The sequence below is a fragment of the Sciurus carolinensis genome, chromosome 4 (genome assembly GCF_902686445.1).
Source record: "Sciurus carolinensis chromosome 4, mSciCar1.2, whole genome shotgun sequence".
In the NCBI taxonomy this organism is placed as follows: Eukaryota; Metazoa; Chordata; class Mammalia; order Rodentia; family Sciuridae; genus Sciurus; species Sciurus carolinensis.
In genome coordinates, this window is record NC_062216.1 from 17,027,927 (window position 1) to 17,044,229 (window position 16,303).

Consider the following 16,303-nt stretch of genomic DNA (forward strand, 5'->3'; position numbering starts at 1 on the left):
CTCCAGAACTGTGAGATAATAAATTTCTCTTTCTTTTAAGCCACCAGGTTTGTTGCACTTTGTTACAATAGCTGGAGAAAACTAATACCTGTAGGCCTGAGCAACCTCTGCAGAAATGGTTAAAAAAAAAAAGATGAGATTACAAGACAGCAAGAAAGAGTTCATGAGGGTTAAAACAAGAAAGATTTAAAACATGGGAGGACCATTCTGCCTGCTTCACTTTAAGAGACATACCTGGAGTGGGCTTATCAAAGTACCATGCACCTGCCTGAAGACGAGTCCAGAAAACTCCCTGTTAGGCCAGCATGGCGTTTGAAGTGTCACCATTAGAACCACATGGTCTTGGGAGAGATAAACACTAAGCAGTTTTCACGAAGATGTGTGGGATCCAGCTACTGATTTCCTTTGACAGGAGGAACTGGGGTGAGCTCTAGGCTATGACTGAAGATGAAATGGTAAGGACCAAGCTCCTGGGAGGGAAGGGATAGTGGGGCCCAAAAGGGACTTCAGAGCCCATGGAGATGGGGTGACCTTTAGGCTGTGGTTCAGCAAATGTCAGGATGGAGTCTCTTGTTCATGTGTACCCCTCTAGCACCTGGGTCAATACACGCTACTTACTAGTACTCAAGAGGACTTGCTTGTTTTTAAATTTCATCAAGTTTCCAGGATGCTTCTCAATCTCATAAAGATCTTCACATTTTAAGGTCCAGTTAAAAAGTTTCCTCATCCCCCTATCCCTCTGTGCTCATCTCCAAATGTCTTCCCCATACCACTGACATCAGCCTGGAGTCCATGTAGCTAATTGTATGTGGGTCTCCCATTTGCCAGCTTCCTGGAGGTAGGAAACATGGCTTCTCTTCCCTGAATTTTTGCCTCCCCCCAAATGTAGTCTTCATTTTTCTATCTTTAGTTATCTCTTCCCCAGAGTCCAACACCATATGGCAGCTCTGGAGGAATAGCACAGAATGGGTGGGCTAGATTCCAACCCCTGAGCAGAGGCCAAGCTCCACCAGCTACATTATGACGACCAGAGACTGGATGCCTTAAAGCCTCAGTCTCTTCATCCATATGTAATTCTGTTGTCCTCATGGGGTTGTTACAAATGAGAAAATACACATGAAACCTTTGCATGACGCCTGGCAGATAAGTAGTGATCAGTAAATGTTAGACATTATTTAATTAATATACAGACCAATAAGAATTCAAGTCGGTTGAAAAGCTAACAGCTGCTTCTACACAATTTGGTGTGTTGGAATCAAGTTGGTCACCTAGTTTTCTGTGAACTGATCTCAGCCTGAGTGCCCTCTCTTGGGTGGCTAATTTGCAGAAAAAAAGCAATTCCAGCAGAATCCTGAGACACTCGGTCGTGTGACAGGAAGAAGCCAGGTTAGGGCTTGAAGTGGAAGAGGGATGGTGGGTGGCACTGGGAGAGGCCATCCAGGACAAACCTTGCTTCCTTGATTTTCGTTTAAAAATTATAAGGTATTGCTTGTTATTATCCTGAGTGTCAAGCTTCACAGAAAATCATATAGGCAGCCATTATTGCTGTGCTGAACCTACAATGAGTATTTTTCCACTTAATCTTAATCCAAGATGGGTGGTTCCTGTCAATCAGTTCCTTTTACTGACTCCTGCTGTGACTTTAGGTGAACAACTGAAAGGTCGAGAACTTAGCTTAGATTTAATAAGAGTAAAAAAATAAATTTGGGGAGAAGTAAAAATTCAGGAGAGAAAGGAACCACAGAGGCTATGGAAGAGAATGAGGTGTATCACACAAGCAGGATCATGCAGGGTTTGTCTTTGTTTCTGGCTTATTCCATTTAGCATGACCTCCCGGTTCTTCCCTCTTGTTTCGCATGGCAGGATTTCCTTCTTTTTTTATTTTTTTTTGGTGGGGCTGGGGATTGAACCCAGAACCTTGTGCTTAGGAGGCAAGCACACTACCAACTGAGCTATCTCCCCAGTCCCTTCCCTTCTTTTTTGAAGGCTGAATAATTGTCCGTTATTAAAGCAGAAACAAACACTGCATGATTCTACTTGGATGAGGCACATTCTCTTATATGGCTTCTCTTCCCTGAATTTTTGCCTCCCCCCAAATGTAGTTCTTTACCCTTTTGTTACACTTTATTCATTCATTCATCAATCTCAAAGAAGCAGAGTAGCGCGGCGGTGCACGGGCTGTGAGTTGGGGACCTCAGTGGGTGGAAAACTTCAGTTATGGAAGACAAGTAAAAAAATTGGAGATTTTTGATCTCACAGCAAGTGGTTCTTACCAGTTAAAAAAGAGAAGAACGAGGAAGAAGTCCCCTTTTGAGTAACAGGATCAAAAAAGAGCCCCCAAAACAGCAAGGTCCAGCCTGGATGAGTTCTTTACTCTGGGTATCTTGTTTATCCTCCCCTCCCATTATATACACTATCGAGGCTGTAGAGCTCACTGTTGCTTTTTCCTCTCTGGGAAACCTTGAAGTGCAAAATTCTTCAGTGGGCAACAAAAGGCAAAAACAAATGAGATGTACAGACATAAATGCCACAGGGTCAAGAAGTGACTGACATCAGAGCCATATTACTATTATCTCTCTGCTGGGTTTCATTGTTTCTATGTAGTTCGACTTATTTTTAGAAAAAGAGGTCCCTTCTTAGCACTTTTAAGATTCCCCCCAGTATTAGGTTGGCACTTTATTTCACATTACAAAAATAGAAATCATAAGCCCTGATTAGCTGCTTAGGAACTGCAGTGAGCTCGCTCCTGCTAACGGACTCTAAACTATCCCGAGGGCTTTTCACGCACGCTCAGCTGAAGAGCACTACAGAGCACAGCAGCAGAATCACAGGGGGACAGATCCCAGGCCCTGAGAAGGACATGTGGCTGTTGACTGTGCCCTGGAAAGGTCAGTTAGTTCCTGGTCTGGGAACAGTGGCACTGCTTTCCTTCACAAGCAGGGTGCCTGATGATGAAAGGGCCAGGTAAGTCTGAGTTCTGTAAGAAACTGGTATTCCTGCAGCCATCAGTATTCCAGGGTGGGAAAGAAAGAACTCACCCAGGGGTAATTAGAACTGCCACTTGACAAAAGGCTGACTGTCCCCATTCTGCCCAAGGTGTCTTGTAATCAGATTCAGAAGCATTACCTTGGCCTCCCATTAGTAAGGGGACTTTTACATCCAGACAGTTCCTGTGAAAGTTGGGTGAGATATATATATTTGTCCATTGGAATATGGGCAATGATACTGTAATTACAAAGTTACTTTATTTTCTTTCCAGGTTATCAATTTGTATTCTTTGGTTTTAGAAAGTGCTTGTTAGGATCTATAAACATATCAGAAAGAGAGGCAACCCCCCTCCATAAAAAGAAAACCCAAAATAAAACAAAAACAAACCCTTTCTATGGACAGTTTACAGAACATCTTTAAAAAGGGGAAACACCTGATACAGGAGCTTGATGGTAGTGCCACCCTGAGCACCAAGCTTTTAACACATGGACCTTCAGGACGGGCTCATCTAAACCATAGGAATTTAGTAAGAACCCCTTCATTGCAGACAGCTAGGGAGACTGTGAGACCCAAGGGATGGACAGATTGCCTTGGGATCTAAAAATGTTTTGATGTGTATATCTGCATTTAGCAGGGCAAACTGTTCTGCTTTGTTAAAAAACACAAATCAAAACTACTCTCAAGATTTCATCTCACTCCAATCAGAATGGCAATGATCAAGAATGCAAGCAACTTGGGCTGGGGTTGTAGCTCAGTGGTAGAGTGCTTGCCTCGCATGCATGAGGCACTGGGTTCAATCCTCAATACCACATAAAATAAATTACAAAAAAAACCCAAAGATATTGTGTCCATCTACAGTTTAAAGATCAAAAATACATAAAAAAAAGAATACAAGCAACAATAAATGTTGGCAAGCATGTGGGGAAAAGGTACACTCATACATTGCTGGTGGGAATGCGAAATGGTGCCACCATTTTGGAAAGCAGTATGGAGATTCCTCGGAAAAATTGGAATGGAACCACCATTCGACCCAGTTATCCCACTCCTCAGTTTACACCCAAAGAACTTAAAATTAGCATACTACAGTGATGCAGCCACACCAATGTTCATAGCTGCTCAACTCACGATAGCTAAACTATGGAATCAAGCTAGGTGCCCTTCAACAAATGAATGGATAAAGAAAATGTGATGCAAACACACACAATGGAATATTACTCAGCTTTAAAGAATGAAATTATGGCATTTGCTGGTTAATGGATGGAGTCCAAGAATATCATGCTAAGTGAAATAAGCCAAACCCCCAAAACCAAAGGCCAAATGTTTTCTCTGATATGCAGATGCTAGTTCACAATAAAGGGGGTGTGTAGGGAATAGTTACTTTAGATTAGGTAGAGGGGAGTGAAGGGAGGGGAAGGGGTATGGGGGTAGGAAGGACAGTAGAGTGAAACACACATTATTACCTCATGTACATGTATGACTGCATGACTGATGTGATCCTACAATATGTATAATCAGAAAAATGAGAAATTACACTTCATTTATGTATGGGCTATCAAAATGTATAAATGCATTATACTGACATGTATAACTAATTAGAACAAATTTTTAAAAATTTTAAAAAACACAAAACACCCTGGTCTGTGACACATAACTACCTTGAAAATAAATTGTGTGTGTACATATATATGTATGTACACACACACACACACACAAATGACCCCCTTCAAGGTGGAGTTTGAAGCCCACAGAAGTTGTCACATAGTAGCAAGGAGCGGGCAGGGCAGAGCCAGGATTTGACACCAAGCCGGGTGGTCTGGCTCCAAAGCCCCTGGGCAGAGCATGCTGGGTTCCCTGTCCTGGTACAGCAGGCCTTTGAGGCCTGAGCAGAGAGGAGGCTCCTCCTCCATGTTCACCTGCCTCCATCCTCCACTTCCTGTCCTGGCTCTTCAGAGACCCCAAGTGCTGTTCCTTCAGAGAACTGTCAATGGGGAAAGGATTGGCTCAATTTTGATTCTGCATGCTTTTTGGTGTTAGAATTTCCTGAATGAAAGGGTCAAAGATTATGTTAATATATAATACTTACCAAGGCCTAACTAGAGCAAATAAAATCTTGCATCCAGGAAGGCATGTGTCTTTTTACGAATCTACATAATAGAATGTATCATCCATTTAATTGTGTTGGAGTTTCTCCCCCTAGCACATGCTTGTAAAAGTGGCACCCTGGTTTAGATACTCACAAGAACGAAATCTTTTAAAACCTGATATTTTAGGATGATTTTTATTTACAAAACAGATTGTTTCTCTTGTTTTACAAAAATTACAAAAAATGACTCTTGAAAATAGAAATCGCTTCTTGGGCTCCCGGGAACTACGGTTAAGCTAGCGAGGAGTCAGACTCCGGCGCCTCCTTCCCTTCCAGGGTTGTGACGGCAGGCGCTGCCTCTGGGGCAGAGGCCTCCGCTCAGGTCAGAGTCTGAAGGAGCAGGATCTTCTCGTTAATGCAGAACCTGTGCAGCACCACCATCAAATTCTCGCCACAGCGGGAGACCTGGCGCTCCATGGCCAGGCGGAAGTCCTCCTTCACACCCTTGGTGATGCCGCGAGTGACGGTGTGGTGCCTGCGGCAGCGGACAGGGAAACAGACGGAGACCAGGAGTTAGCAGCAGCACCACCGACCGGTGTCACTCGGTAGGAATAAAGCCTGCCTCGTGTCTAAGTATGCATAAGTAAAACGTTCTGATCACATTTTAAAAGGAAAAGAAAGAAAGGCTGCAACCAACCAACCACTCCTGCCTGTTCCTTCTTGGAAAGACTTAAAGCTAGAGACTCCTTTCCCGCCTAAACCAAGTTATTTTAAACAGTTAAAAGGTCATTGGATTGCCACCTGCTTTGCTTTCGAATTCCTGAAGTATGCATCCCCACCGCTGACCTGCACACAATTCCGTTACTTGGGGTGGGACGGTTGCTACCCACACTGGCCACAAAGCGCTGTGTCCAGGCGGCACAGCAGACTGGAGAGGCAGCAGCAAGGAGGCGGGAACCCAGAGTGCACCAATCACTGAGGACGGTTTCCACCGGGGCCCCTGCGGCTGATGCTCCCCGAAGGTTTGGAAAGGCTCCGGCCTTGGCACAGCCGTTGGGGTCCCTGCTGCCCCTCACCCCAGAGTTCCAGAAAAGGGCAGCTCCTCCAAGTGCTGCACCCATCTGGACTCTCATCTGTCTGAGAAAAAGCAGGGGAACTTCAGGGTCCTGAGACAAGAATGTGGCACAAGTTGGGAGAGAGGCAGAATCACTGATAGTCAGAGGCCTGCAAAGTCCTAGAAAGACCAGATCTGTCCAGGCTTGGAGGGGCCCTGTGCATCTGTGGAAGGGTCGTGGGAACACAAGCAAAGCAGTCTCTAACTGTGCCCCAGAAGTTGTGCATTGGAAAAGGAAATCACAAATGAAATCCTGGAACACTAAAGACAACAAAATGAAGAGAGGAAAAGAAAAATCCAGCAAAAATTGTGGGCTCAGTTAAGAGGAAAGGATTATGGTTACTAGTTTGGTAATATGGTAGACTGACACAGACAAAAGTCACCATTGTTGCCTGCCCCTACTGCCTATCTTCCTTTAGACAAAGGAACAAGGTTGTAAAATGAGATTCTCCTGTAGTGTGCAAACAAAACTGCTGATCACTCTAAAATGTTTGTTTTTAAAAACTTGTATACACTATACAAAATAAGTGCATCAGGAGTCATAAAATTGCAATGCAATAGAAGAAAAAAAAACAGGCTTTGTTAGACTAATAAAGATCTCACAGAACATTCTACCAAGCCCATGGATGTTTTAAAGAACTATGCAGTGAAACAGCAAAAAATGCACAGCTCTTTGTGGACCATCCTCGTGGAGTCTGGCTGGTTAACTAGGAGCTGGGACATGGTGTCAGTGTGGTGGAGGCTCTGAGTCCCACTGGGAGCAGATGGAGACTATTAGATGCCACCTCGATCCTGCTCTTCTGGGTCCCAGGCTGCAACCCCACATTGGAGGTGACCCACAGCTCAAGCAGAAGTAACTGGTATTTATTTGCAGGCAGTAAGCTGAGGAGCAAAATCTCCCCTTAATACAATAAAAATGTAATTAAATGTTCTATCCTGCTGAGTGTGGTCCAGTGGTACTGTTTCCATATCTAAAGAGCAGCACCACATAAACGTACTTCTAGTGGAGCCTCTATCCCTCTAGCAAGTTTAAATGAACATGAGAATTACAGTCATGTGCTGCAGAGATGTCTGTTTGGTCAACTGGTCCTATATAACCTAGGCATGCGTTAAGTCATGCCACCTACTTTTCTGTAAGTCCCCTCTATGATGGTCACATGATGCAGAAATTACCTAATGAGGGATTTCTTAGAACTCATCCCCATCATTAGATGAAAGATGACTCTAGTTAGCTTTTATGGGTGAGAAAAGGATAAACTGGCTAATAAATGTGGCATCATTTTAGCCCATCAAATATTTCAATTCGGAAAGACAAGGTCTGAAAAATAGCATCAGTGTCAAGAGAAAACTGTGCTAATGCTTATTAACACCACAGACAATATGGTCATTAATATGAAAATCCACGAATAAAAATTTACTTAAACCTCAGCATCCTTAAATAGTTACGACCAAAAGCTTTGTTTTATCAAAAGTGAATCATAGTTTAGCACTTAATCTAATATAGCTTTATATAACTCATTTTTTCCAGATCCATAATGATTTTTAAATTTGACACAAACACACTGGCAACTTATGGAAAAAAATAAGAAATGTTACAATATTACAACCAGATGGTTTGCCAAGGAATGCAGAACAAATTAAAAAAATCAAATAAAGCATGAAAAAGAGCACTGAGGAACAAAGAGCTGGAAACCATGGGCAGTAGAACACGTTGACACACAGCACACTATGAGCAGGCGGGGTCCGCTTGGTACCTGTCAGCAGTCTGTATGCTGGGCTGAAGCACAGGTAAGAATTCCTGCTGCAGTAACCCCATGGGAGGGCTAGAAGGCCTTTAAAAAACAGCAAACAGCAGCATTCAAACACCCACACCAACGCACCCTGCGCTGCAAAAACAACACTCCGGAGAAGATACACAAGACTGGAAGCGGACTGTACAGAAACTTTAACCTTGACAAGCCCCTGGCCACGGCGTGTTTTCAGGGAGACTGGGAGAAGCTAGCGAGCCCTCACTGCACCCGCTGCTGGTGCGAGTCCAGAGGCGTCTTGGTTCCTGGTCCCAGAGCTCAGCCCACGTGAGATTTGGTATTAAAAGCCATCAGTGAGGAAGAGGACGACGAAATGCGACTGGACGGCAGAGGGGAGGGGCTCGCGTTTGAGAAGACAGGTGTTCCAATCCAGCCTCCTTTACTCTACACGCTTCTCATTCCACCAAAAGTCCCAGAAATACACCTGGTGACTTGGTGTGGCCAACAGGGACAGGACTGAAACCCCAAACTGAGAGGCCCTTCCAACAGGACTAGAGGGGCTGGCAACGTTGTGGATAAAGGGTGAGTTTGAAGTTGAACCAAGTACTGAGAAAAGCAACTGACGGGGGGAATGAGTCTGGGACCCAGGGCTTTGCGGGATTCTGCAACAACAAAGATTTAGCATATTAGCTGGTGATCACCTCATTCGACACATCGTTTTCCATTTTAATCCAGTCGAATATGACTAAGGTACTGCAAATATCAGCATAGAAACATTTCTCTATTTTAAAACACTTGACAGCAAAATGTCTACATAACAGATGAAGAGCTTATCTCTCCTTTAGGTCAGGCACCAGGTGCCCTCGGGAGTGTACTGTACCTGCTTGCATCGGAGATGCCACAACTAGGACGACTCACAACCTTACCCAAGGGGAGGAGCTGTACACTGCTCACAACATCTCTGCCACTCATCTGGAGGGACCACCCACAAGGTCTGCAATGGCTTCAGAGAATTTGTTTGGAACCCAAAGGGAAAAGGAATATAGATAGTTTTATTCAAGAGTCTAATAACACCTCAGTTAGTAAAAGCTCTCTTTTTATGTAGTTTGCTTCTCCTCTGTAGCTTGGATGTAAGTTATCTGAAATACAGGCTTCAAATTCGCTTTGAGACTCACACAGAGAAGACCTAGCAAATTCCTATGAGGTCAGATCACTAGGTAACAATCCCTATTCCTGTTTCCAAACCAATGAAACTTCAGGCTTCCCAAGAGGCTTGTCCTCTACAGGAAGTTTGAAGAAATTCAGCATTAGATAGACCAGGGTGGGAGAGCATGGAACTGCCCCTCAGAAGCCTGGAAATGCAGGCTGGGTACCCTTTACATAAACAACCCCTCCTAGTGACACTGTTGGGGTATCGGATGCTTCTTTCCTTTAATTCCTTGTCCTAGGGATTGTCTGCCCATGATACTATTCAGCTCGAGAAGCACTGAGAAAAGAAGAAAGGCTCAGTACAAGGAAGACTGAGGTTCCATTGTGTCTGACAGCCCGTTCTCTCACCAATCCCCCAACAGTGAAGCAGGATCTGGATAACGGGATAATTCTCTGTATGTTTAACCCATCTAGGTGGAGTCTGGTTCTACCTGAGGATCTTTCTGTTATGACTGTTTGTATGAGGATTGTTGATTAACTAAAAAGCTTTATTAAAGATATGTTTGTATATTCTGTTTTAAAACCTAGAAATCCTAACACAAAAGGGATTCCTTAGGCTCTCATATCAAAAGTGATCTATTCCCACACAGTGGTCAGCAGTACTTTGAACCGTGCCATTATTTATTTTTCCCATAGTTTTGATTTACCATCTTGGGACACTGAGGGGAGAGGGGAAGAGGAGCATGCCGGTCCACCTTGCCTAAGTCACCTTCATGGATAAGGGCACCAGGTTTTTTTTTTTTTTTTAAGAGCATTTGTCCTTTTCTTTTAAAGGTTTAGAATACTGAGTATCCTTTGCAAGATGAAACAGTTCATCTCCATTCTTTAGAATGGATTCCACAAGAATGCTATTCTTTGCTAGGTAGGACATGAACAGAAATGTTTGCTGTGTGCCAAATTACTGAGGTTGTAGAAATCCAGAGTCTACATTTCTTATTTCCCTTCCTCAACATTTCTAAGACTCTCCAAAGACACAGCAAGATGTGGATTTTTGCTTTCAACAACTGAAAACTCTAAGTCCACCACTGAGGTACTTTCTTCCCACTTGGGGTTAGTCCCTTGAAGTGCCTCTAACACTGACTTGCAGACACACTGAGTACGCAGGAAGCAAAGGAGGAAGTATGAAAATAAAACTGCACGAGGCACTCACAGCAGGGAGGGGCTATTACCCAAACTACAATGAGGATTGAGGAGAGAAGCAAAATTATGAGCTATTTAAAAATCATAAATGGTCACTAACTTCACATTTTCATCTGGGTCAACCTAAAATTTCAGGAACATGCTGTGGTATGGGGGACGGGGCTGAGGGCCAGCACTCCCACCCTCACAAGGGGGCAGGTGGCTTCTTCCTAGAGGTACTACACTGGGCTATTCCACTTGGTGCTATATGAGCGAAGAGGGCTTCAAGTATAGTTTATAAATAAAATCTGTAGTTTTTCCTAATAAATTTTCCTAACCCAGTATGACTTTAAACATGGCTGCTCTTTGTAAAAAGCCCTTTGTGACTATCATGAATTTATAGAGTCAGTGTACATCTTGGAAAGGAAAGGAACCTTCTGCCCAGTGAAAAAGTTCGACAGAAATACTCCAATTTAAATATTTTTTCAAAATATCTTTTAGTTAAGGAAACACAAATCTTTCAAAAGATACCCAGAATCAAACTGACCCTCAGAAACAGAAACCAGGTTTGGACTCCTTTCTATCACACTTCGGAAAGGAACTGAAGTTGACATATAGTCCACATAAGTATACAAAAGGTGAGCCCGTGGCTTGGACAAGCAGAAGACAGAGTGCTTACTTGATCAGCATTCCTTGGTTGGGGAGTAATTCCAGATGAATCTTGCCACCTTCCTGAGTTCTCAAGTAGGCAAACTCTTCCAGCATGTCAATGTCTGCAGCCACATTCAGGTAAACCACAGCTGCTCAGTGTTCTCTGGTGGGACTGGCTCCCAGCAACTGACAGACGTGTCCTCCACATCCCACTAATGATTGCAGACTATCTGAAACCCAGGTCTATCAGATTTCAAAACTTATGATTCTTGGACCAACCCAACTGCCTCATAAAGAGAGGGCTGGCTTCAGATGTGCCAGGCTGATGGATATTAGGACAACGTGTTTTTTCCACAGTGATGATTTAGCAGAGTCTACATGCTCATAAGAGCAAAAACAATTTTTTTCTTAATTAGAAATCAAAGAGGTGGTTAGTATGGGGAGTACTATTTTGTGTTATAGAATATACATCATAAAAATACCTAGTGTGCAAGGATCCTTAGAGGCTTCAGGGGAGGAAGCCTCTGTGAATCCTGCAAACTTCATACAAAATGTTGATGACATTCATATACACATTTTTCTGGTGAAAAGTTATGACTTTCGTTAGATTCTCAAAAGGCATATGTCCAGTGGTTTTTAACTCACTGCTCTGAGCACTTGGACAAAGAACACATACCTCTTGCAACTCAGAATAATGTATTAAGAGAAGCAATGAAATAAAAATACCCAAACTGGTGTAAAACCTTCAATTCAAAGGTTTTTTCCTAACTGGGAAATAAAGCACTGCCCATCATTGATAACAGCACCTTTGGTGGGGGCTCATGGGTAGCTCTGACAGTGTGGCATGATGTGCTAATAGGCAATCTCAGGGGACAGTCGATGTCCCAGGAGAGGACAGGGGGTGCTCTTTTGATGGATGAAGGCCAGGGAACTATTATTTTCTATTGCTAAACGGGTCAGTCTAGGCTTGTCCACAACCTGCACGTTATCACTTCGGGCATCTTGGATACCTTCTTAGAGGTCAGCTAGAAGTGGAAAACAGAACAAGGTTGTTGATATTCCTGATGCCCTGAATTAATCTTTGAACTTCTATAAAACCAACTGCACAGTTCCACTTTTAATAACCATTCTTTCCCTTTTTCCCCGCAAATAGTAAGAACCAATATTTTTACCCAGAGTGGTTCATTCATTTTGGTATCATGCATTCACTCTAAGAAATTAGAACCTGTTATGCTTAAACAAGAAAAAGGATACTTGTAACATAATTGAAAAAATTCTCATATTGGAAATTTCCTTGTTGGCAAATCTTATTAACAGCCTTCAAGAAAAGATTCTCTCCTCGTGGCCACTCCTGCTGAAGCAATACGATCACATGTCCCAAGGCCATGTCGTCTCTGTTGTCTGTGAAAGCTCTGAGCTGGGAGACAAAGATTTAAACCAGTCAGAAAAGGAAATCACAGGGTAATCTGAAGTGCACCAAATATTACCTCCTAAAATAATGCTGCATATACAAATGTCAGTAACATCATTAAGGAAAAAGGGAACAGAGTAGAAAACAGCACAACTGCCTTCTAAAAAGGATAGATCTTAATCAGAGAAGCCAGAGGCTCCCTCTGCAATGCGCTGCACAGGTTGATGGCAAGGTATTTAGTGGGAGTTGGACATGCGTGACCTGGAAGCTTTTGATTTTTGGAATCATGGCTACAGAAAGCTAAGTCAACCTGCATAACAGAGGAAAGATTCTGAAGACCCAAGGGGTGAGTGGAAAAGATGGGCAAGAGGCCATCCATCTAAGAGAGAAAGGTTTGAGGAGAACATGGGACTGGACAGAAAGGAAGGCAATGAGTAAGAAGGAATATGAACTAGAGAAATAGCCAAAGGAATTTTTTGTTTTAAATGGCCAGCTACACATAAAAATCATACTTCATATCTTTCTGTTGTTCCCGGCGGTTCAGAGTTAAGTTAGGGAACTGATGCTCTACAGTGGAGAACCAATAATGTTACTGCCTGGCTCACAAATCTCTAATCTAAGGCTCCATTCTACCTATACCAGGGCCCTGGTGTCCTTTCAACAATCCTTGAACCTTTCCAACTATTGAGTCTTTACTGGTGTTCATTCTCATATCTAAACTGCTTTTATCAGGGCTGGGGTTGTGGCTCAGTGGCACAGCGCTTGCCTAGCATGTGTGAGGCACTGGGTTCAATCCTCGGCACCACATAAAATAAATAAAATAAAGGTACTGTGTCCATCTACAACTAAAACAAATAAAATGCCTTTATCCCCCATATCTTTATGATAATGAACTTTCCATCCCTCTACAAGCTCCATGACATTTATGTTCCTTTCTTCTAGAGCTAATATAGCCTGACCTGTATATTAAATTACAAAATATTTACTGAACACTACTATAGGCAAGGTTATTTGCATATCTGTTCCACTATTATTTGTAAACTTCTTGAAGACAGGAAAAATCCCCTCTCATCTTACCAACTGCAGTTTTTATTTAATATTTGTTAATTCCTAGCCCATGTGCTTTTCCCTCTATACGAACTTGCCCTTTAGATTGTACTAATAATCATTAAAAAGGTTCTCAATTCAAGTCATTCCAATTCATCAATACAATATTTCAAATTAAATGTTTTGCATGTCAATCAACTTTAAGCTTACCTTAAAACAGGCTAACATCAAATGCAGGCAGTATGGCATAATAGCCTTACTGGTACAGGGCAGAAGCTTCAGATCAGAACCTAACAAGAGTCCACAATGTTAATGAATGCTATTATCCAAGAAAACAGCTTGGAAAAAGCAAATGTTCAAGATGCCTTCCTTCCAACAGTAAAAAAGATAAAAAAAGTCACATTATTCCTAATACACTTAAACCATAACTATACTCTTAGATGGTGGGATTGGTTTCTAATGGTTTCTAGATTTCATTTTGCAATCTTCTTTTTCTTTCCTAAGCTCACTTAAAGACTTGATTTTAAAATTATAAAACACCTCAACTACTCAGAAACTTAAGAAGAGAACATTGCAAACAATGTGCTCATCACAGTTTTAGAAAACATTAACATTTTGCTTAATTTTAAAAGATTTTAATACCAACCATCTCAAAATTAGCTGAAGCTTCTCGTGTATCTTTCTGATAACATTCTTTTCTGTCCTCCCCGGAGGTGGGCACAGTTCTCAGCCTGGTGGCTGTCATTCCCACACACACTTCAAACTCTTACTCATCAGTTTGCACTCATAACAGCATGAGGAATGTTGTACATATTTTCTGTCCACTATATTAAATGGTGCCATCCTCTGAATCCTTTTGCAAGTTGCTTAACTGGATCTCATGTTTCAGGTTTATCATAACAATTCGTGTAGCTACAGTTCACTCATTTTTAGTGGTTTTCAGTATTCTGTTATTTACTTATACCACAATGGATTTATTTGTTCTCTTTATGGTAGATATTGAGGCTTCCAATTTTTTACTATTAAAAACAATGCTGAAATAAATATTCTTATATGTATTTTCTTGTGCACTTATGGGAAAAAAAAAAAAAAAACAAGCAATGGCTTTCAAACCAAGATCTCAATCTCTTCCTTTATGGTCTGTGTTCTTTTTATACTAAATCCTTCTCTACTCAAAGGCAAGTAGGAGGAAGAAATAAATTCTTCATTTTTTGCTCTCCCCCAAATACATTTTTTACCTAGGGATCCTCTACAAACTTAACACTTGTTTATAGATCTAAAAAAAATGATTCATGAAATAATATTTATAAATAATATTTAGACACAGACATTGAAAAATATTCTATTCTATTTTATTAGGAAAGAAAATTCCTGACAGGCACAGTGGTGCACACCTATAATCCCAGCGGTTCAGGAGGCTGGGGCAGGAGGATCTGAGTTCAAAGTCAACCTCAGTAATTTAGCAAGGCCCTAAGCAACTTTCAAGGCCTGTCTCAAAATAAAATATAAAAAGGGTTGGGGAGGTGGCTTGGTGGATAAACACCTGCCAATCCTTAGGACCAAAATGATTAAACAAACAAAAAAATTCCAGTTTGAAACTCATGATCCAGTGGGTGAGGACCCACAGTTTGAAAAACACTGATCTAATGTACAAAACTAGGAGACAAGGTATGTAACTAGGTAATGATATGTTCAATTTGATAATGCTCAACTAGTTTCCAAAATGGCTGTACAATTCTACACACCTCCTAGAAATGCATGGTTGGTATGCTCTCTAGGATCCTAAGAATAAGTATTGCCACTTTCTCACTTTTGAATTCTGAAGTGTATAAAATTGCAGCACATTGTTTTAATCTGAATCTCCCATGTACCAATAGGAGGAGAATCTTTTTAAAGAGCTTTAGGCCATTTGGATTTCTGCCTCTGTTAATCTGTTCTTCATATCCTTTGCTTATTTTATGATGTGAGGTTGGTTCGTTATTCTCATTGATCTGAACTCTTTCAACCTTTTGGATATTAAGTTTTTGTTGATTTTATGTGCTAGACAATTTCCTGGCATTCTATGGCTTATCTTTCACTTTGCTCAGAATATCTTTTATTGGTATTTAAATTTTAATCTGACAAATTTACTAATTTTTTCCTCCATTCTGTGTGCTCTTTGTAGTCCAACCTACTGAGAAGGCAAAAAAATTTTCTTCTAAAAGTTTTAAAAATTTAATGCTCATATTTAAACCTTAAAATTTAAAAGATTTTTGTGTAGAGCGCATTCAGGAGGAATCCCAATTTTTATGACTGGATAATTAACTGTCTCAGTATTACTTACTGGATAACTGCATTCTTTCTTCACTGAACTGTAATGTCACTTGTTTTTTCTTTGGGGGGGGTTCATTTTTGCAGCGTGGGGCTAGATCTAAGGGCCTTGCACAGGCCTGCAAGTGCTCTGCCATTGAGCCGAACCCCTCAGTTTTCTCTTCTGTTCCATTGGCCAACCCTTAGGGCTTTAAAATAAGTCTCGATGTCAGCTGGATCATCTGATTCACCTGAGCTGCTTCTGTTTCACAGGGATACTTGATTTTTTAAGAAGTCTAGGATGGACTGATTATTTTAAAAACCTTTATTATAGAAAACTTCAAACAAATATAAAATAACTTGTACAGTACCATTTGCTGAAAGGCTTCCTTTCCTTGCTGAATTACTTTGGTGACTTTATCAGAAATCATCTGACCATATCTGTGTGGCTCTATGTCTGGATTCTCTACTCTTATACCAATACCGTTCTGACAGCTGCATTTTTATACTTCTTATCAGGCAGCCTAAGTCATCCAATTTTATCTTTTTTAAACTGTTTTCATAATTCCAGATTATATTTCTATATAGATTTTATACTCAGTTTGTTCCTTAAAAGTCTGCTGGGATTTTGCTGGGATTACACT

General features: G+C 41.5%; 1 protein-coding gene across 5 annotated transcripts in view; it reads right to left on the reverse strand.

Moving 5' to 3' along the window:
- Nucleotides 1–5,253: 5,253 nt before the first annotated feature.
- Ints10 (integrator complex subunit 10) overlaps nt 5,254–16,303 on the reverse strand; it is a 34,253-nt gene continuing 23,203 nt past the window's right edge. For 2 of the 5 annotated variants that reach the window (XM_047550835.1, XM_047550834.1), the window contains exons 14-18: nt 13,581–13,660; nt 12,167–12,329; nt 10,941–11,034; nt 7,940–8,017; nt 5,254–5,606 (exon numbers count right to left, since the gene is read on the reverse strand). In XM_047550835.1, coding sequence (XP_047406791.1) covers nt 5,450–5,606; nt 7,940–8,017; nt 10,941–11,034; nt 12,167–12,329; nt 13,581–13,660 — 572 coding nt within the window. In that variant the 3' untranslated portion in view covers nt 5,254–5,449. The remainder of the gene's footprint in view (nt 5,607–7,939; nt 8,018–10,940; nt 11,035–12,166; nt 12,330–13,580; nt 13,661–16,303) is intronic. The other 3 variants (XM_047550837.1, XM_047550836.1, XM_047550838.1) reach the window with 2 other exon arrangements.